Source organism: Mobula birostris, chromosome 5 (genome assembly GCF_030028105.1).
Source record: "Mobula birostris isolate sMobBir1 chromosome 5, sMobBir1.hap1, whole genome shotgun sequence".
NCBI classification, from domain to species: domain Eukaryota; kingdom Metazoa; phylum Chordata; class Chondrichthyes; order Myliobatiformes; family Myliobatidae; genus Mobula; species Mobula birostris.
Genome location: NC_092374.1, coordinates 76647189 through 76668998, shown reverse-complemented (window position 1 = coordinate 76668998; position 21810 = coordinate 76647189). Strand labels below are relative to the sequence as shown.

At 42.6% G+C, this 21810-nt stretch overlaps 1 protein-coding gene across 2 annotated transcripts in view; it reads left to right on the top strand.

Annotated features, from left to right (window-relative positions):
- The window catches only part of cntln (centlein, centrosomal protein), a 529511-nt gene that overhangs the window by 111564 nt on the left and 396137 nt on the right, over window positions 1-21810 (top strand). For both annotated transcript variants that reach the window (XM_072258219.1, XM_072258220.1), the window contains 2 exons: window positions 4296-4458; window positions 14098-14283. In XM_072258219.1, the coding sequence (XP_072114320.1) occupies window positions 4296-4458; window positions 14098-14283 (349 nt within the window). The remainder of the gene's footprint in view (window positions 1-4295; window positions 4459-14097; window positions 14284-21810) is intronic.

The following is a 21810-nucleotide window of genomic DNA, read 5'->3' as shown; positions in this document are numbered from 1 at the left end:
AGCCAGTGGAGTTGGGGTTACAGGGCACCTGGATCTTCCCAAGCACAAGATTATTTGGACAGGGCTTTGGAGATGCAAGCCCTTCCGCATTTCTTTCCTCCAGTGGTCCAAGTATGACACTTTCCGTACACCACCACAGCTGCAGACATGAGGGCTGAGAGAGGACCCTAACTGCAAGCTTTGTTGTCAGTGGGGTTCTCTGGCACACATACTGTCAGGATGCAAAACAGCTTTAACACAAAGACAGTATAGGAGTCACCACGTCAAGGTCCTGCTGTCCCTTGCTGACACACTGGAGCGGAAAGGTGTAAAGAGACCAGCTGGCATAGAGGCAAATAAGCCAGTCATTTTCATTAAAGAGGGCCACACCAGTCATATCAAAGAAACCAAAATCCAATCTGCTGCAAACTGCCAAATCATGGGAGATGAGGGTTGATGTGGGGAGGAAGCTGCAATTCCCAGAGGTAGTGCAAACCACACTTCGACCACACTTCCACTGAAGACAAGAAAATCAGTCTGGTGCAGCTGGCAGTATAATGGGAGGAAGAATGCGAGGAGGCTCATAAGAGAAAGCGCTGAAGTACCAGTCTTTCATCCAGGAGTTTAGGGACAAAGGATGGCAGACGTGGCTGTTCCCCGTGGAGATTGGCTGTGAAGGGTTCCTGACAAGGTCGGCATAGAGGTTGCTGTCTGCACTGGGCCTTGTTGAAAAGAGCAAGAACCAAGTGGCTCACAGGCTGGGGGAGGAAGCAGAAAGAGCTTCTTGCTGGAAATGGAGCTGGCGAGAGGAGTTGAGCTGGAAGTCAGGGGCAGATGGACAGTGACTAGGCCACCACTGTTGACTCCCCAACTGGAGAGTGTAGTGGTTAAGGGTTGAAACACTATGGAGGTTGGGCACTATCTGACGACAACTACACCTGGCCAAAGGCTACGTTACCTCATCAGGTATCTGTAGAGGGCACCCCAGTGTATGATGCAAGTGAGAAGTATAGATGAATTGCCGTTTCACTTGGAAGGAGTGTTTGGTTCCTTGAAGCATTGGGGAGGGAGGAGGAAGAAGAGCAAGAGTTCAGCTCCTGTGGGTACATTGAGAGGGAACATGGGTATTGGTGGAGATGAAATAGAATCAGTATTGGTTGGAATGTGTCCTCTGAAAAATTGGGAATATGAAATTGGTGATATAAATCCTGTTGGAGGTGTAAAGTGTTACTGGGGATGATCCAAAGGATGTGGAGACAGGTGGGATGGAAAGTGATGGTAGGAAAACCCTAAACCTTCTCTGAATGGGGAGGAGAGGGATTGGGGGGAGCTGTGGAAAAAGGAACAGACATAGATTTGAAGTTTGAGCAACACACACAAAATACTGGAGAAACTCCCAAGTTAGACAGCATCTATGGGAAAAAAGTACAGTCGATGTTTCGGGCCGAAACCCTTTGGCAGGACTGGAGGAAAAAAAGCTGAGGAGTAGATTTGAAAGGCGGGGGTGGGGTGGGAGGGGAGAGTGCCTCCTTTCAAGGATAAGTATCAGGAGAGAGATCAGTGGGGAGGGACGAATGGACAAGGGAGTCACATAGGGAGCGATCCCTGCGGAAAACAGAAAATGAAGTGGGGGGGGAGGGAAAGATGTATTTGGTGGTGGGATCCAGTTGGAGGTGGCGGGAAGTTTCGGAGAATTATGTGCCGGACGCGGAGGCTGGTGCGCTGGTAGGTGAGGACAATAGGAACACTATCCCTGGTACCGTGGTGGAAGGATGGGGTAAGAGCAGACGCGTGTGAAATGAAAGAGATGCAGTTAAGGGCAGCGTTGATGGTGGAGGAAGGGATGCCTCTTAATTTATAAAAGGAGGACATCTCCTCATTTTTAGAATGAAAAGCCTCATCCTGAGAGCAGATGCGGCAGAAATGGAGGAATTGAGAGAAGGGGATGCATTTTTACATATAGCAGGGTTCTTTCCCTATGCCCCCCCCCCCACTTTCTGCTTTCCACAGGGATCTGTGACTCCCTTGTCCATTCATCCCTCCCCACTGATCTCCCTCCTGGCACTTATCCTTGCAAGTGGAATGTGTGCTTCACTTGCCCCTGCACTACCTCCCTCACTATCATTCAGGGTCCGAAACATTCCTACCAGGTGAGGTGATACTTCACCTGTGAGTCTGTTGGGGTAATATACTGCGTTCGGTTCTCCTGTGTGGCCTCTTGTATATCGGTGAGACCTGACATACTCTCTCCCTAGTCATCCTTTTACTCTTAATGTAGCTATAGAATCCCTTGAGATTTTCCTTAACCTCCCCAGCCAGGTCCATCTCTCCTGATATCCCTATTAAGAGTATTCATTTTTTACAGTCATCCTCTCAACATCCTAAAATCAATAAATGCTTCCTTATTTTTCATGACTAGCTCATTAGTCAAGGTACCCAAACTCGCCAGGTTTACCCTTCACCCCAACAAAACTTGCTGCTCCTGGATTGTTGATATCACACTTTTAACACTCTTCCACTGTCACTTTCCCTTCAAACAGGTTCACCCAACTAACCTCTGCTAAATCCTTTTTAATTCTCCCTAAATTAGCCTTGCTCTGGTTGAGTACCCTAACCTGGGCACCTGTCCTACCCTTTTCCTTTGTTCTCTTAAAACTAATAAAATTATTGTTGCTGCCTCATTCTCCAAGAGTCGGTCCAGTATCCTCCCAAATATGGCCCTCTATATTATTGATTCAGAAAACTCTGCTGAGCAAATTTTACAGATTTTTACTGTACACACCCTTAACACTTATGTGGCCTAATGAATGCCACTTATTCTCACACTTATACAATCCTATTATTCCTACGACTATGTGCAATTTCTCTACATACCTCCAACTCAAGTTCTTACTGACTGTTGGAGTGTTTATAATATAGCTCCGCTATCGACTCCCTCCCTGTTTTTGAAGTTGTACAAATATGGCTTCACTGGACAATCCCCCAAGTATGTAATTTCCAAGTTTTGCTGTTGTATCCTCCCTTATCAAAAAGGCACTACCACTCCTTGGTTATCTGTATTTCCATCAATCTTGTAGCATCCTGGAATATTGAGCAGCATGTCCTGCCCTTCTCTCAGCCATGTTTCTGTTGTGGCAGTAACATCATAGTCCTCAGAATGAATCCACGCTCAACCTTGTCTGCCTTGCCTGTTAAACCTTAAACTTTGAAATAAATGCAGTTTAACTGAATATTCCTTTCCCTGCTTTTACTATGTACCTTGACTTGCTCTTAATGAATGCTGCTTTGTCCCAGGACTTGCTCTTGCTCAGAGTCCCACTGTGTGTCAATCTAGTTTACAACCCCTCATGTAAAACCAATGAATTTCCCTGCAAGGATATTGGTCCCCCTCTGGTCCAAGTGCAATCCATCTCTCCTACTTTACTTTTTCTCCACTCTTTCTTTCCAATCCCTTTTTACCCCCATTCTTTCAGAATCTGCATCTGATTGAAATCAACTCATTGGATTCTGGTTGGCTATAAAGAAATTGATTTGCATTCCCTGTTAACTCGGATCCATGATACCTATTTTTTTTCACTACAATGTTACCAGCTCTCTCTTTTAGCAAGATCCTGTACAAAGGAATTTAAAAGTCTAAAGTTTAATGTCAGACCGATCTAGACAAAATCTGGATCAGTATGACAAATTCTCAGCAAAAAGATTGGAACTCCAACTATAAAACAGAAATTACTGCAGTCAACCTTCACTAATCTGACCACCTGTAATCCGGTTCCTTCGATAATCCGGCACTGATTATGCTTAATGTGATCCTTCTGTAATTAGGCATTTTCACTAATCCGGCACTCCTCAGGTCCCAGTGCCGGATCAGTGAAGGTCGACCTGTAGTTTGTACCCTGAGTGTTAACTTCTGAAAAGGCAAGTTGTTGCTGAATTTTTGAAGATGGTATTTCAAAGGTAACAATTATATTTTAATTATTGTCAATTTTTGTCAACAACTATTGTCGTTTGTTAAAATTACCTACTAATGTTCAAAGTTTATTTTGATTAAAATTAGTAGGATCCTAAAAGGAACAATTCCAATCCTAGTAAAAGCTAAAGTTTCTGAGCATGTAATAATGAATTTCCTGTTCAGCCAATGAAATGAATTGTGAGCAATTGCTTTGAAGTTTATGGAAAAAAAAAGTTTTGCCCTCCCATCTGGGTGATGTGACATCAAAACATGTAATAGAGTTCTCAATTAGCCATCAGCAATTTTAGCAATTTTTCTTCTACAGATGCCAGTAAAATTATATATAATTCATAAATTTATCACACAGGAAGGAATTACTGGACTTGCAGGGCTTGTACAAAGAAAGCATTGACCATGCAGCCCAACAAGCTGAACTCATCCAGCAGCTGCAGACATTCAACTTGGAAACGCAGAAGATGCTAAGGAATCAGGAGGATGCTCATGCTTTAGAGATTAAGACTTACCAAAAGGTCAGTGGTAAAGTTCCTGCAAGAAAAAGCAATTTGTATATAAAAAAAAAATTTTTACTTTTGGAAACCAGGTGGCATTTTCATGTTTGCCTTTCGATGGTATCTTTGTAGATAGATCACTTGCTAACTTTTGATGGCATTGTTAACCTTCAGCAATATTATTTGCCTGTTGTACTATAGCTTGCCTGGAGAACATTGCCTGCTTGGTGTACAGCTTATTTTAAATCTTCATAAGTTGATAAGTTCATAAGTTTATGAATTAATGTAATAAAGATTGTTGAACTGATATATTTTTCAGAAGTAGTTTAACAATAAAGTGTATAGCTAAATAGTAAATTACAAAATTTGGTTTTTAAATCATGAAGTCATAGAGTTAAACAACATAGTAAAAGGCCCTTTGACCCAATTCACCATGTCGTCAAAGTTGCCTACCAAAGCTGGTCACATCTAACTGCATTTGGCCATATCATTCTAAAGTTTTCCTATCAATGCAAGTGTTAATAATGCCTTTTAAGACATTGTAATTGTACCTGTCTCCACCACTTCCACTGACAGCTCATTCCATGTACCCTGGACCCCAGCTTCAGACTTCTCTACCTTAATAAAATGACAGACTATCTACAGTTTCCATTTGATCTTCATTATTTTAAAAACCACTATATCATCACCATCAGTTTTATTCACACGAGGGAAAATAGTTCCAGTCTACCCAGGCTCTCCTTCTAACTCAAACCCTTCAGTCCCAGCAACAAACTTGAGTCTTTTCTGCACACTCTGGCTCAGTCACCTTGTTCTTGTACTATGATGAGCAGGACGTCCCATAATACTGCAACTGTCTCATCAATATTTACAGTTTTAATGTGACATCACAGCTAACTGATGCAAGATTGTGGTGCAGATGGTTGCAAAAGCCTCTGTGGGTCCAACAAATGGTGGAAATATTTGTCTTAATCATTCTTCTGGTGGACATTGGTAGTACAAAATACTGCAAGTGTCAATAATTAAGGGATTTGACTTGTCATTTTCCAAAGTAAACTTGCGAAGTGGCCTTCTGCTACAAACAGGGCAATGCTCACAATACGCTGGAGGAACTCAGCAGGTCGGGCAGCATCCGTGGAAACGATCAGTCAACATTTCGGGCCGCAACGTTGACTGATCATTTCCACGGATGCTGCCCGACCTGCTGAGTTCCTCCAGCGTATTGTGAGTGTTGCTTTGACCCCAGCATCTGCACAGTATTTTGTGTTTGCTCCGAACAGGGAACTGCTTTCTAAAAGACATCTGTTCTGTGTGAAGAGGTCACATGTAAGCATTTTTAAAGATAATTCATCTTTTGAGTTAATTCGCTGCAGCATCAATACCTACCTCCTGAAAATGTTTGCAGTTCTGTAACAAGCTTCACTTTCTTAAAGAATGTTTTAAAATTTATGGTAGAATTGAGCTAATGTCAGATTTCCATAAGTCTGGTCTCACTTAACCTGAAGAGCCACTGTAGTTCCCTTTAAGTGTATAATAGAAGTACAAGGGACTATGGCTGCTGGAATTTGGAGTAACAATCTACGAGTCCACACCACCAGGTTCAGGAACAGTTACTACCTCTCAACCATCAGGCTGTTGAACTATAGGGGATAACTTTACTTGCCCCATCATTGAAATATTCTCACAACTAATGGACTCACTTTCAGGGACTCTCCATCTCATGTTCTCAATATTTATTGCTTGCTTATTTATTATCATTATTATTATTTTTTTATTATTATTTCTTTCTTTTTGTATTTGCACAGTTTGTTGTCTTCTGAACTCTGGTTGAATGTCCTGGTTGGGCATTCTTTCATTAATTCTGTTATAATTACAATTCTATAGATTTATTGAGTATACCCACGAGAAGCTGAATCTCAGGGTTGTATATGATGACATGTGTACTTTGATAATAACATTTGCTTTGACTTCTTCCAGCGGATTGTTTGTTGCTTCTTCAACTGTATGGTTGGTTTACTTGATAGTGGGAGAGAGAGATTATTGTATGCTCCTCTCTAACTTTTAAAAATTGTGTTAACCAAAACATTGAAATCATGCCTGTCAGATTGGAATATCATCTAGTTCAGGGGTTCCCAGCCTTTTTTTATGCCATGGACCCCTACCATTAATCAAAGGGTCCATGGACCCCAGTTTGGATTCCCTTGAATTCAAGGAAAAGGGCTGTGTTCTGACACGTTTCTGGGAAATACCTCATTCTGAAATACTCTGAAATCATAATGTGAGCCATGTGGTGCAAAGTAGAGATTTCTAGTGCATATCACCAGTCTCCTAGTCCTTCCATTCCTTCGTAAGGATTTCTGTTCAAGGTTCAAGATTGTTTAATGTCATTTCCAGTACCCAAGTGTAAAGGTTCTGTAACCTTTCATTTGGGATTTGTGCTTCACAGAGGAAGGAAAGACATGAACTGCAGTACCTGTATTACCATAATCACATATCCAACGCAGACTCTGAAGCTCAGAGGGGGTATTGGCAGAGAAGAGGAGTTGAGGCTAGAATATATCAATTATTATCATATTGAATGGCAGGGCAAGCTTGAGGAGTTCTTAGGAGAAAATATTCCTGCTATTTTCTCGTATTTGAACAATGCAACAGGACTACAAGTAGCATTAAACGTTGCATTCACTTTAACATAAACTATTCACAGGAGTGTAATCACATAGTGTTTCATATCAAGTTGGGCTGAAGTGTGTTTCTGTACTGTTTCGCTGTAACTCTATGACAAATAATGACAAGAGATATTTGAACAGGCCACAGCTTGGTCAAGGTTGGTAGGTTTTAAGGTAAGTTTTAAACATAGGGATAAAGATAGAAATTGGGAAATTTCAGATCTTTGGGCCTGTTTAGTTGTAGGTAAGGCTGATGAGGTTGTAAAGGACAAGTTGCAGAAGCATAATACAAGCTACACATAAAGTTTGTTTATAGGAACAAACTTTGATTTATTATCCAGGTCAGCCAGTGGTAGCATGATAATGTATTGCCAAATAGCTCATGTTTGCCTGGTCTGAGGAGATGGATCGTACCTACGTGATCTTATGGATTCCATGCTGTCAGTCTTCAACGGGTGTATACATGTTGAGAGGTTAGCATCATTTGGACCTACTAATGGTGTATCAAGGATGAAGAGTTTGATATATCAGTATTTTCTCTCTGAAACTACTATGAATTCTGGTTAATTGGGACACATTGGGACCAGTACATTTCGGTTCAATTACGTGACGTCTCAACTTGCTGGAGTTTCATGGAAATAGTTTAAAAAAAAAAGTACAGGTTTTCCCCGCCATCTGAAGGTAGAGCGTTCCTATGAAACGGTTCGTAAGCTGAAATGTCGTAAAACGAAGAAGCAATTACCATTTATTTATATGGGAAAATTTTGTGAGCCTTCGCAGACCCAAAAATAACCTACCAAGTCATGCCAAATAGCACATAAAACCTAAAATAACAGTAACATATAGTAAAAGCAGGAATGATATGATAAATACACAGCCTATATAAAGTAGAAATACTTCTCTACAATGATTGCCTGCACAGATCTCCATAACGAAAATCTCACGCAAGCGCTCTCGGCAGAAAATCTCACGCAAGCGCTGTTGGCATAAACGTGCTCTCCAGTAATCTTTAAACTATGAAGCTGCCAAATCTACCAAATAATACGTAAAAATACACAGCCTATATAAAGTAGAAATAATGTATGTACAGTATAGTATCACTTACTGGAATTGGGAAAACAGCGCCGAGCACACTGATGATGATGTGTTAGACTGAGTCGTCGCAGGCTGGGTGGTGCAGTGGCCCCCACCCTCCGGGCCGTCGACCTGATACATTGCCGTGAAGAACGCAGCAGTAGCCGGGAGGCACCCAGCACATCTTTAAGAAAAAAGCTGAAATAAACATGCTAATTAATTAGGTGCTGCCCAACCCGTAAATGTCAGCGCAGATCAGAGGCAATTGACGATTGCATCGCCTCTGATCTGTGCTGACAATTATGTGCTAGGCGGCACCTAATTAATTAGCATATTTATTTTGGCTTTTTTCTTAAAGATATGCTGTGTGCCTCCCAGCTACCGCTGCATTCTTCGCGAATTGGTATGGTATCTGTCCGGGGCCCGGGTGTTGGGGTGGTGGGACACGGGGGTGTCATCTCGTCGTCGATCAGGGCAGGCAACTCATCTTCTCTTATGACTGCCCGCCTCGATGTCGAAGGTCGAGGTTCGTCATCTGCTGTGGCTGATGTGGAAGGCTTGCTTGACTGCTGATCCTCGCGCATTTTTCTATCATACAGTTGTTTCTAAGCATTCAAACCATCCTGCATATATCCCCTAAACCTACGTACCCTTTCAAAATTAAAGTCGTACTTTATCATTGCAGCGAAAATCTCACGCAGTTGCTTCACTTTCTGCATTCGTTTTCGATTGTTATCCTTTCCTCTTCCAATTGCATCAGCTCTTCATCTATCGGTTCTTGGTCATGGGATGCCAAAACCTCTTCAACATCATCTTCGTCAACTTCTACAAGCCAAACTCACTTTGTCCTTGCTTTGTTCACCACGATGGAAATGCTTAATTATGTCTTGTTTTACGCTAAGTGTAATACCCTTACTCTTTCAGGCTTTTCCGACACCTTGGAACTCATCTTGCTAACGGCTGCTCAATGCAACGTGTTAAAGCAATGCCGTTCCGAATCTGGGGGAGAGTGGCTGCTCGGGGCACACTCTGCATTTTATCGCGCGCTGATTTTTTATCGTGTGCTGCCTTTCTTCGTAACAGTGAAAACACCTTCTGAAAGCGAAAACAGGGTACTAATGTAGGTCTTTTGTAACAGTGAGGTTTCATAAAGCGAACGTTCGAAAAGCGGGGAACACTTGTATGAAAAAGGCAAACTGAGTAACAACTTGTGAATTTAAATGAAATGCCCAACAAATTAGGACACCAATGTCTTTCTGGCTGTCCATCCCATAAGATGATGATGGTTCCTTTCAGTCAGTTAATTGGGGTTGATATGTGCGTCCTGGAGTGGCTGTCCAGGCCGATCCTTGACAGGCACTGCTTGCCACGTACTTGGCAGGTGAGGGGCAGCAGGGGCAGAAGCTCTGTTGTGGTCCTTCCTGTGCCTTTCCTCTGTTGCCTTGTTGAGCTTGGTCTCAGCAGCGTCCACACCTTTTCTGAAGGTGTCCCTCCACTGTGAGCGATCTTGAGCCAGATCCTCCCATGTTGATGGGACAATGTCAGCTTTCTTGAGGCTCCTGTGCAGAACATCCTTGTACCGTAGTCGCTGGCCTCCTCGTTTTCGGGTACCACTGGACAGTTGGCCGTACAAGATGTCCTTGGGCAGTCTTCTGTCAGGCATTCTGACAACATGTCCTGCCTAGCACAGTTGGGCTGACATCACCAAGGTTGAAACTGCTGGCATTCCGGCTCCAGAGGACCTTGGTATTAGAGACTTTGTCTCGCCAGGTAATCTTCATCAGAGAATGTAGGTGACGCTGCTGCAGTTGGTCAAGCTGGCGTAAGTATCTCTGATATGGGCACCATGTCTCACATCCGTATAACAAGGTTGATATGACAATGGCCCTGTATACCTTGAAGTTGGTGGCCAACCTGATGTTCTGTGACCAAACTCGATCTTTCAGCTGACCAAAGGCAAAGCAGACTTTTCTGGTTCTTGACTTAATCTCTACATCCAGAGAAGCTGAGGATGTTATTATGCTGCCCACGTAGCAAAACTTGTTGACAGCATTGCGATGAGTGTCATCAATGAGGACAGTTGGTTCTTCGTAGCTTGAGCCAGGAACCGGTTGGTACAAAACTTGTGTCTTTTTCAGGCTGATTGTCAGTCGGAAGCTTTTGGTTGCACTGGCAAAGCGACTGGTGATTTCCTGTAAGTCTTCGAGAGAGTGGGCAACCAGTGCACAGTCATCAACAAACCGTAGCTCATGCGCCACAATGTCCCTGACTTTTGTTTTTGCTCTCAATCTTGCGGATTAAGGAGCCTGCCATCAGCCCTCGTTTGTAGGAAGACCCCTAACTTCAGGTCTGATGTGGCACCCTGAAGAACAGCAGCAAAGAATAACTCACCACACATGTTGATACAGCCTTCCATGCCTTCGTGGAACTGTGATGGATGATGTTGGTTAGGCGTGGGGGGCAGCCGAATTTTGGTAGGAACTTCCACAGGCCATCTCTACCAATAGAGTCAAACGCTTTGGTTAGATCAACAAATGTGACATAGAAACTTCTCTGCTGCTCAACACATTTCTCTTGGAGCTGCCTCAGTGAAAAGATCATGTCCACTGTATTACGGCCTGTTCGAAAACCACACTGGCTTTCTGGAAGGATGTTGTCACTGATGTTGGACACCAAGCATCTAAGGATGATCTTTGCGAGTCATTTTCCCGCAACTGACAGACGAGCAACGCCACGGTAATTGTTGCAGTCTCTCTTGTCTCCCTTGTTCTTGTAGATGGTCATTATTGATGCGTCTTCGAAGTCTTGAGGTAGTTCTGCAACTCCCCACAACTTTTGAACAGCTAGTGCAGGCATGATGTCAGTGTGTGACCACTATACCGGTAGATCTCAGCTGCGATACCGTTTTGTTTAGCTGTTTGATGGCTTTGATGACCTTGTGAAGGGGAGCATCTAGCTCAAACAGTATGGGTCGAGGGTGTACTGTGCCCAGTGCTTCATTAGTGATGGTTCCTGGTCTGTTCAGCAGCTCGTGGAAGTGTTCTTGCCATCTTTTCATGTGCTCTGACTTCTCAGTGAAGATGGATGTACTGTCCTTGCTCAGGAGTTGTGAGGTGCGTTGTTTTGATGGACCATACGCAACCTTGATTGCTTCATAGGAGCTTCTTGTGTCATTACAGTCAACGAAGGCTTGTAACTCCTCGGCCTTGTTTGCCCACCACTGGTCTTTCATAGCTCTGACCTGCCTCTGCAAAGTTGATTTTGCACTCAAAAAGGCACGTTTTTTGGAACTTGAGTCTGGGTGTCGAAGAAGAGCCTGGTGTGCAGCTGCCTTAGCTCTTAGAAGGTCTTGCACAGATTGGTTGCTCTCATCAAACCAGAGCTGATGCTTGTGCTTGACTTTCCCTGAGGTTGCCTGGGCAGCGCTGTAGACCGTTTCTTTGAAGGCTTTCCAGTGCTCAGTAATATTGTCTGGTGGATTCTCAACCAGTCTGCTTAGAGCAGTTTCCATAGAGGATTTCAGGGCATTAGCACACTCACGATGTTTCAGTTTGGTGGTGTTCAGCTTTTTGAGTGGTTTGGCAGCATTCAGTCTGCGTGGAGGTTTGATCGATGGACATAGATCGAACACTCCATTTGATGATCAGTTGAACACTCAGCTCCATGCTTAACTCTGGTGATACAAACGTCAGAGATGTCTCGTTGTCGAGTCAATGAGATGCCAACTTTTAGATCGTGGATGCGTCCATGTGCATTTGAGCTTGTCTGGCAATCTGAACAGTGTGTTAGTGATGCACAGTTTGAACTCTGTGCACATTGATAGGAGCAGTAGATCATTAAAGTCTCCCAGCAACAGCAGGTTATTGGAAGTTGCCATGCTACTGACGGTGGTTTTCAGCTCACTGTAGAGTGCCTCCTTGAGTTCACTGGGATTAGTCAGAGTTGGGGCGTAAACGTTGATTATGATGAGGTGGCGTTTTCCTTGCAAAGGTGTACGCAAGGTCTGGATTTGGTCATTTACAGCAACAGGCAGTGTTGATAGCTTTGCTGCGAGACCGTTCTTGATAGCCAAGCACACACCAGATTCTCTTCGTTCTTTGGGCCTGCGCACCCTCTTCAGCGAGTCCACTCTGTAGTCCTTGAGCACACGAGCAACAAGTGCAGTATGTCTTTCTGGGCGATCTGAGTTAGCATTGTCCAACAGAGTTTGTATGTTCCATGAGGTGACGATCAGATTCTGCTTGTGATTCTTACAGCTAGAGTTGGACGACCCACCAGCTACGGCAGACTGGCCAGGTTGGTGTGAGTGGGCTTTGTTTGAGCCACATTTTCTAGGCCCTTCCCTAATTATAGGGTGACCAGTGCCTCCCTAAACAGGGCTGCTCAGACGCAGAGGGTGCTGCCTCACTGGATCTCCGCTCTGTAATCCATGTGCGACCACTCTCCCCCTGCTGCCTGCATGCAGACTTGTGACTACGGCTCCCAGCTGGTCAAGCCTACTGCTTCGCCACTTGTCCGTCACTAGAGGACTTGGGTGTGTTGAGGATATCCCACTCCTCAGAAAGGAACAATATATGCGTGAATCAATTTTAGGTGAGTAGGAGGTTGCACAGGTCTTGACCCACCCTCTCGACATCCCCTCCCAATCCAGCGGCATGGTGAGTCCAAGATGGCTGGGGGAAGTTCTGTTGCCGCGAATGGCCAGACCAAGCTTTGATGCAAGGGATGCCCTTTCCGCGCTTCACGGCACGTGTTTGCTGGATGGCCGTTGACCCTACGAGAGGATTCATCCGCCCTTTGACAGGTCTTGTTTTTCATCCTGCAGGGTGTCTTGCCACCCGACCATGTGACAGGTAGTACCGGGTTACATGGTACCAGTAGCACTCAGCCAAGTGACCTGACATCAATAATACTACTATGGTACAATAAAACTGTTCATTAGGTCCTAATAGTTGTTGACGTAGGAATACATTGGTATCGCATTCTTTTGACTGTAAACAAACAAAATCAGTGCAGACATCTCGTGCAGATAATGGACCGCCTTCATACAATGCTGTCAATGATTGCATCCTCCAAATCTTAATTTTAATTATAGCATTCAAAATGACTGTTGGTACCTTCAAATACTTCACATTTACTAGTTTGTTTAAGTAATGAAATTGTTTGACTTTTACTCCTAGCTGATTTGCTGCTTTTGAACACAAACACACACAACTGATGCTATTTAAAAACTCTTCACTTGAAGCAAGGTGCCATGTCTAAGTCATGCAAATGCATGTGACTGATGTGAGTTAGAAACTATTCGGCAAGTCTCTTGTCCAAATTAAGCGGCATAGTGTCACAAGTAAATGAAGGGAATTCCAGCTACTTTCTCGAATAGTTTTTGTTCTTTAAGAGTTGTCCCAAATAAATGGCTGTCCTGGTTAACCGATAGCCTATTTAATCTTTTCCACTCTGTTTTACAAAGTGTACAACAGTGTCTGTACTCTCTCACGGTGGTGTCTGAAAAGAGGATGCTGTCTAAGTTGCATGCCATCTTGATCGATGTCTCCCATCCACTACATAATGTACTGGGTGGGCACAGGAATACATTCAGCCAGAGACTCATTCCACCGAGATGCAGCACAGAGTGTCATAGGAAGTCATTCCTGCCTGTGGCCATCAAACTTTACAACTCCTCCCTTGGACGGTCAGACACCCTGAACCAATAGGCTGGTCCTGGACTTATTTCATAATTTACTGGCATAATTTACATATTACTATTTAACTATTTATGGTTCTATTACTATTTATTATTTATGGTGCAACTGTAATGAAAACCAATTTCCCCCGGGATCAATAAAGTATGACTATGACAATGACTATGTATGTGTCCTACCTGTGTCATTTCTACACTGATGAAATATATCTTTTGTATTAGAATTACAGTGACTTGAACAATACATTGAAAACTAGGGAGGCCCAACATCAGCAAAAGCACTTTTCCGTAACAGCTCAATTACATCAAAAGGAGCAGCAAATAAGACAACTTCTGGAAAAACTCCAAGAGGCTTTAGATTCCAAACAGACTGCATTGTGTATGACTACTGCTCAAGGTGTGCAGCAGGTAAGGTACTACATTGTAATCACTTCTCCATCTGCCAGAGCGTTCCTCATCTAATCTACCTATTGCATGCCAGCTTTTCTCCCTTCCCTTCTCTCACCTCTTTATTTTGGCTACTTCTCCCTACTTTTTCAATCCAAATGAAGGGTCTTGACCCAAATCACTTAATGTCCATATCCATTCACAAATGCTGCCTGATCTGCTGAGTTCCTCCAGCAGTTTTCTTTTTGTTCATTGGGTTGTAATACTGATTCATTGTAGTGTACAGAGATTACACAAAAACTTGATGGGGTGAAAAAATTTGTCTGGAAATGATGGAGGCTAACTGTGAGTAGGGGTAGGAATTAGGAAGTTAACCTACAATGTTGCAGTCATCTTTTAAAGAAAAGTGAGATAAGAAATATTACCAAGAATGAGCTGTTCGAAACTTTGAGATGACTCTGCCATTCAGTAAGATCATGGCTGATCCTTTGCTGTGATTCTAAACACCAGATTTAGAAATTCTTTCCTATAGTTATCGGTATAGAACCCTGGTCAGACCCCACTTGGTATACTGTACTCAGTTCTGGTCACCTCACTGCAGGAACGATGTAGAAACTATAGAAAGGGTGCAGAGGAGATTTACAAGGATGTTGCCTGGATTGGAGAGCATGCCTTATGAGAATAGGTTGAGTGAATTTGGCCTTTTCTCCTTGGAGTGATGGAGGGTGAGAGGTGATCTGATAGAGGTGTATAAGATGATGAGAGGCATTGATTGTGTGGATAGTCAGAGGCTTTTTCCTAGTGCTGAAATGGCTAACATGAAAGGGTACAGGTTTAACATGCTTGGAAGTAGGTACAGAGGAGATGTCGGGTAAATTTTTTTATGCAGAGAGTGGTGAGTGTGTGGAATGGCTGCTGGCGACAGTGGTGAAGGCGGAATGATAGGGTCTTTTAAGAGACTCCTGGATAGGTACATGGAGCTTAGAAAAGTAGAGGGCTATGGGTAGCCCTAGGTAATTTCTAACGTAAGTACATGTTTGGCACAGCATTGTGGGCCAAAGGGCCTGCATTGTGCTGTAGGTTTTCGATGTTTCTATGTTTCAATTCGAAATAGAAATAGTGTTGCAGAGTTGAAAATAGGCTTAACCAATTTTGTGCATATTTTGCATTGGACATCCTTTTGCTCAAATGTGAAATTCAACACTTGGCGTTTTATTCAGGTTTTTATTTGTGAAGGCACATTTCTTTTCTGGCATGTATCTCCCAAATAGTGCATTATCAGCCCCACTGATGTGAAAACTGATAATGAATGTGCCATTGACCCAGAGAAGATTCAACATTCGGGGGCACCATGGTAGCATAGCGGTTAGAGTGAGATTATTTCAGCTTGGGGAATTCGGGAGCTCAGAGTTCAATTCCAGCACCATCCTGTAAGGAGTGTCTACTCTGTACTTGGAATATGTGGTTTTTCCTCCAGGTTCTCCGGTTTCCTCCTACAGTCCAAAGACGTACCGGGGAGGTTAATTGGTCATCGTAAATTGACCCCTGGTTAGAATTAGAATTAGAATTAGAATTTTATTTCTTACCTCCATTTTACAACATGAGGGAGTAAAAAATCTTTATGTTACGTCTCCACCACTGAGTATAAACACTAAGGAAGGGAAATATGGAAGGATATTGCCCAAACATTAAGATTGTACACGTAATTGTTTTGCATACATGTATGCAAAGACGGATATGCAATCAGATCAATGTGTATTGATCGATCTGATTGAAGATGTTCTGGAGCCTGTTAGTCCTAGCCTTAAGGCTGATTTATACTTCTGCGTCAAATTTGCGCCGTAGGTACAGCGTTGCCGCAAACCCTACACAGAGCCTACGCGGATCCCTACGCTGTAGCCTGACACGCACCTCTCCCAAAATGTAACTACGTGTCGCGGCAACGCAGACTGCAACAACTGTGATTGGTCTGCTTGGTAGCATCGCATTTCCTCCTACGCTGCAATAGCTTCCCATTGGGTGACTGAAGGGCAGAGAAGGAACGCTGGCTGCAATGCTTTCCATAAGGGTTTACAGACCTCCGAAATTTTGGAGGACACACTTCGCTTTTACGAAAAAAGACGCTCGCTTTAAACTTGTTTACCCCAAGAAAGGCTACCATGACCATGAATTCTTGCACAGGCAGGTGTGTGCAGATGTGTGACGTGCCCAAATTGCAGAGCGACACAGGCACACCAACGCACAAGTATAAATGCTCACAACGCGCATAGGCCACTTGCCTAGGTTACGGTGTTCATTTGACGCAGAAGTATAAATCAGCCTTTAGTGCCATGGTATTGTTTGCCAGATGATAGCACCTGAAGCAGTTTGTGGTTGGGTGGCTGGAGTCTCTGATGATCCTCCAGACCCTCTTTATGCACCTGCTACTGTAATTGTCCTGAATAGAGGGCATTTCACATCCACAGACGTGCTGGGCTGTCTACAGCACTCTGCAGTGCCCTGTGATTGAGGGTAGAACACTTTGTGTACCAGGCAGTGACACAGCCAGTCAGGATGCTCTCGATAGTGCCCCTGTAGAAAGTCCTGAGGATGTGGGGACTCATGCCAAACTTCTTCAACTGTCTGAAGTGAAAGAGGCCTAGTTGTGCTTTTTTCACCACACAGCCAGTATGTACGGTCCAGGTGAGATCTTCGGTGATGTGTATACCAAGGAACTTGAAATTACTCACCCTCTCAATACAGTCCCATTGATGTCAATAGGGGTTACCCTGTCTCCGTTCCTCCTGTAATCCTGTACTCCTTTGTTTTTTCGACATTGAGGGAAAGGTTGCTTTCTTGGCACCACTGTGTCAGGACGTTGACTTCTCCTCTAGGCTGTTGCCTCATTGTTGGAAATAAGGCCTATCAACGTCGTGTCATCTGCAAACTTGATCAGATTGAAGCTGTGTGTAGCAACACAGTCGTTGGTGTATAGAGAGTAGAGGAAGGGACTCAGGACACAGCTCTGGGGAGCTCTTGTGTTGAGGGTCAGAGAAGCAGAGATGAAGATGCCCATTCTTACCACCTGCAGGTGATCCACAATAAGTCCAGGATCCAGCTGCACAAAGCAAGGTGTAGGCCAAGATCTATGAGCTTCTTGTCAATCCTGGAGGGGATTTCTGGTGTTGAATGTTGAACTATAATCCATCTGTTGATCAGTTGTGTCAGTAGGTGAATTGTAGGGGGTTCAGTGTGGGTGGTAGCATGCTGCAGATGTAGTCCTTGATCAGCTTTTCAAAGCATTTTCTTATGATTGAGATGAGTACAACAGGACACCAGTGGCTCAGACATGCTACCTTGGTTTTCTTTGGTACAGGGACAATGGTGGATGTTTTGAAGCAGGAGGGCACTATAGACTGGGAGAGGGAAAGATTAAAAATATCTGTGAACACACTAGCCAGCTGTGCCATGCACGCTTTGAGTACTCGCCGTGAGATGCCGTCTGGGATGCCTTGCGGCTGTTGACTTATTGGAATGATTACATACCTCAGGCTTGGAGATGACCAAGGTGCAGGTCGTGTCAGCGGCTCTCCTTGGGGTTCAGTGTTATCCATTTTGAAGCGAGCGTAAACAAGATTTGGCTGGTGCCAGGAAGAACTTTAATTAAACATGTTTCCCATGAAACATTTGCTGCTGCAAAGGTGTGATTCCAGGATTGGCTTGAAAGGATCTTGTCTTAGTGTGGTAATTTTGACAAGAACAACAGATGATAATCATGATGTAAAATGATTTTAGTTTTCTATCCTGATATATAATTTGATTTATTTCTGGGGAGTGAATTCAACTGGATTATTTTTTAAGATTAAGTTTTGAAAAAAAATCTGTGGTTGAATGAACATCCCCAATCTTTTTCTGAAACACAGCCTTTGCTGAAACTTTTGGAAATACTTTTTCTCAGCTGTAGTGTAAGGAAAGGATACAGGAGCTGCTTTTTTGCTATTGTATGGTTATAAAATGTTCTTACTTTCAATTAGTATGCGTTCCTGATATTTGAGTTAGAGCAGTTGGAGCATTAATAGTACATGTGATAAGGGAAATTATGACATTAAAAGTTAGTATTTGATTATCATCCTGTTAGTCTATACATTGTAGAGCCAAACTATGCCTTGTGTGGAACTCCTGTTCTGCATTCCAAATCGATTTTTACCTCTGGCACTAAGGTAATAAAAAAATATAGGAAAGAGATGATGAGGTGCTCAGTTGGCTACTAAACAACTTGCTGTGGGGTGCTGAATTTAGGATTTATTGGGGTAAAACATAATGCCTGTGGTCTCTGAAGTTTCTGTTGTTTGCTTGACCTGCCTGATATCAATGTTTCACAAGTTGCTTGATTCTATGAATACAACTATTTAAGGGTTCAATCTCATGTCTACCTCTCAGATGTTTTCCTTTTCCTTTAGCTCTCCTCTGCTTCATCTTATCCCTTCTCTGACAATCTGTTGCCACCTACTTGAGATATTTTTGTTCCTTTTTTATTATTGTTTATCTAAATCTTTGCATTTGTCTAGTTGCTGTAACCACCTTTATAATTACTGCCCAGTTTTTTTTCCCAGTCTTTGGAGGATCTTGTGTCCTGGATGAACTACATACCTATGTATGTGTGATTGACTATGCAATTTATGCCAACCTTCACTCTGTGATACTGATCTAACAATGGCATCAGTGCAATCCTGCAGAAAAGATGCTTGCTTCACTTTTTAGAAATAAAAAGTGGATTCTTCACATGGCTTTGGATTTGTGGGTTTCGATAACTAGACCTTCATCACACAGCTCCCAGAAGGTGGCAATACAAGTGGATAGTAGTAAAGAAGGTGTATGAAGTCTTGCCTTCCTCATCCGTGGCATGGAGTATGAACGATGGGAAGTCATGTTACAGCTGTATAGCACTTTATGAGACCATATTTGAGAAATTGTGTGCAGTTCTAATCACCACATGACAGGAAGGATGTAGAGGCTTTTGAGAGTGTGCCGAGAGAGTTGCTGGGATGTTGCCTGGATTAGAGCATATTGGGTATAGTAACAGTTGGACAAGCTTAGGCTGTTTTCTCTGCAACATCTGAGGCTGAGGGACAAACCTAGTGGAAGTATATAAACTTAAAGAGAGGTATTAAAAAGATAGTCGTCTTCCCATGATGGGAATGTCAAATACTAGAGCACATAGATTTAAGGTGAGAGGGGAACGTTTAAAGGAGATGTGCAGGGTAAATTATTTTACACAGGGACTGGTATGTGCCAAGAGCGCTCTCCTAGTGGAGGTGATAGAACAGATATGACAGCATTTAAGAGACATGTAGACACACATGAGCATGTAGGGAATAAAAACTATGAGCAGGCACATAGGATTAGTTTAAATTGGCATGCTGTGGTGTACTATTATTTATTTACCCCCACTTAATGTTTGTTCTTTGTGATGTCATTGGGCATAATAGCCAATTCCGAAGGAGTCACAAGGAGGAGAAAAAACTGGGTGAACGTTTGTGATCCCATCTGAAGCACTGAAAGACATCTGAGACTTTGACGCAGAATTATGTCTCCCTTTATGTTAAGCAGGGCAAGATTAAGTCCTTGTAGCATGCATTTGCAATCATTTATTCCAAACCAAACTTTCTAGCTTACTGATCAAACCCCTTTTTGAACTGAGAGAACTAACATTCTTCTTAAGTACTTTTCAATTGCTAATATGTTTAGAGTGCTCTGACTAAATTCTTGTGCAGATCGACAGATGAAAACCCTTATGGCACCTCAGCATTGCCATGTAGATTTAATGTGGTAGCTATAATTTCCATACCGATACTTGTACATGATTCTACGGAATTTAAAAAGAAAAATACAGTGGAGGATTTTGAATAAGGGGGACACAGTATCATGTTTGATAAATATTTAATTGTATTTACAAAAGTTATTCAATGACGGTTTGAATGGCACCTTATGCTCGCTGTTTTGTTTTCCTTTAACCTGCTTACATCGAAGGTGATATCAATATGTAGTGTTTTCTTTAGCTGCACTATTGTACAATACACATCTAATTACTAATTCATAGTGTCTGACAGTGAGTGTATTCTGATCTAATTTAAAATTCTATTTCAACTTGACAGTACACTAATAATTTTAAATATGTTGGTTGTTAGAACTGTTTCTTGTGGTTAAGTCTCAGTAGAGGTCAACATTTTCACCTGTCAGCTGTTCATGTGAGAGATATAAAAGTCTTAAGCTGGGAAGCAAGCTTGAATGAGAAGTGGTACTGATTGGAAATGCAGTTCCTGCCAGATGACGTGTGGAATAGCTAAACACTGACTCCATTTATGAAGGAGCATATTTGAAGTACTGGAGGGATATTACCGAGAATCAAACAAAAAAATTGTTACAAATAGAAGCAAAATGTGTGCAATACTGTAATTTTTTATCTTGTGTTTCCCTGGGTTTAATTTCTCCACCGTTAGCAATTGTCTTCAGCTGCTAATATCGTAAGGTTTGGAATTCTCCCCCCCCCCCCACCCCGTTACATCTTCTGCTCTTTTAAGGTGGAACTGAACATATACTTGCATAACTGTACTAAAGGGATATGACCCAGTATCTCCTTATGTGGTTCAGTGAAAGTGTTACTTTGCTGATACTCCTGTAAAGTATCATGAGATGTTTTGTTAAATGCTGAAAGGAGGATTGCTTTAGGTTTCTAGACAAAGTGGTATCAATGCAGGATGATTACATTGCCTTTCAGTAGCCTGAGACCAATGTATGTGTAGGTAAATTTGCTGTTGTTGTTCAGGAGGACTTAAGTTGTTTTGCTAGAATGATGGGAATCTGACAGCACCATTGGGATGGAACATTTGGATGTGGAGAGTGGGTGTTTTGTTCGGAAGGTAGAGGAAACCAAGGAATCAAAATACCCCAGTTTTCAATTATATCAGCTTAATAAACATAATGTAAAATTGAAGTGAAGAGCACAAATGCATCTCCTATGATATCATGGCCATGGGTGAAGCATAGCCTAAAGATTGGCAAAAATATTTGCTCAGTAACCTTATTCTCATTGTTTTCAGGGAGGGTAGATGGAGGGGATTAAAAAAGAGACTCCAGAAATATTGGTGAAAAAATTATAGCTATTGGAAGAGATGATTTGTAAGAAAAATCAATAAATGTGGCCTAAATTAATATACTGCAGATCTTGAAAATATGAAATAAAATTGAAAATCCTGTAAGTAGGTCTAACAGCATCTGATAATTAGAGACATTTAAACAGTTCATTTGATTTTGATAATTTTAAAAAACCCTTAAAAGTTACTGAAAGCCATTAAATAAGTGCTGGAGATTCACTAAAACATAAAGGTAAAATTAAATGGAAATAAATATGCTAACTACCTACTCTTGTCAGTCAAGATCAGCAATGCTGTCCTTAGTGTAAAGCTAATGGACTTTATATGAAGTGCATCTGGTCTCAGCTTAATTCATTTGTGCTTGTCACTGAGCTTGATGGTGAGCCTGGCCATGGAGCAGTAGATCACAAGCACC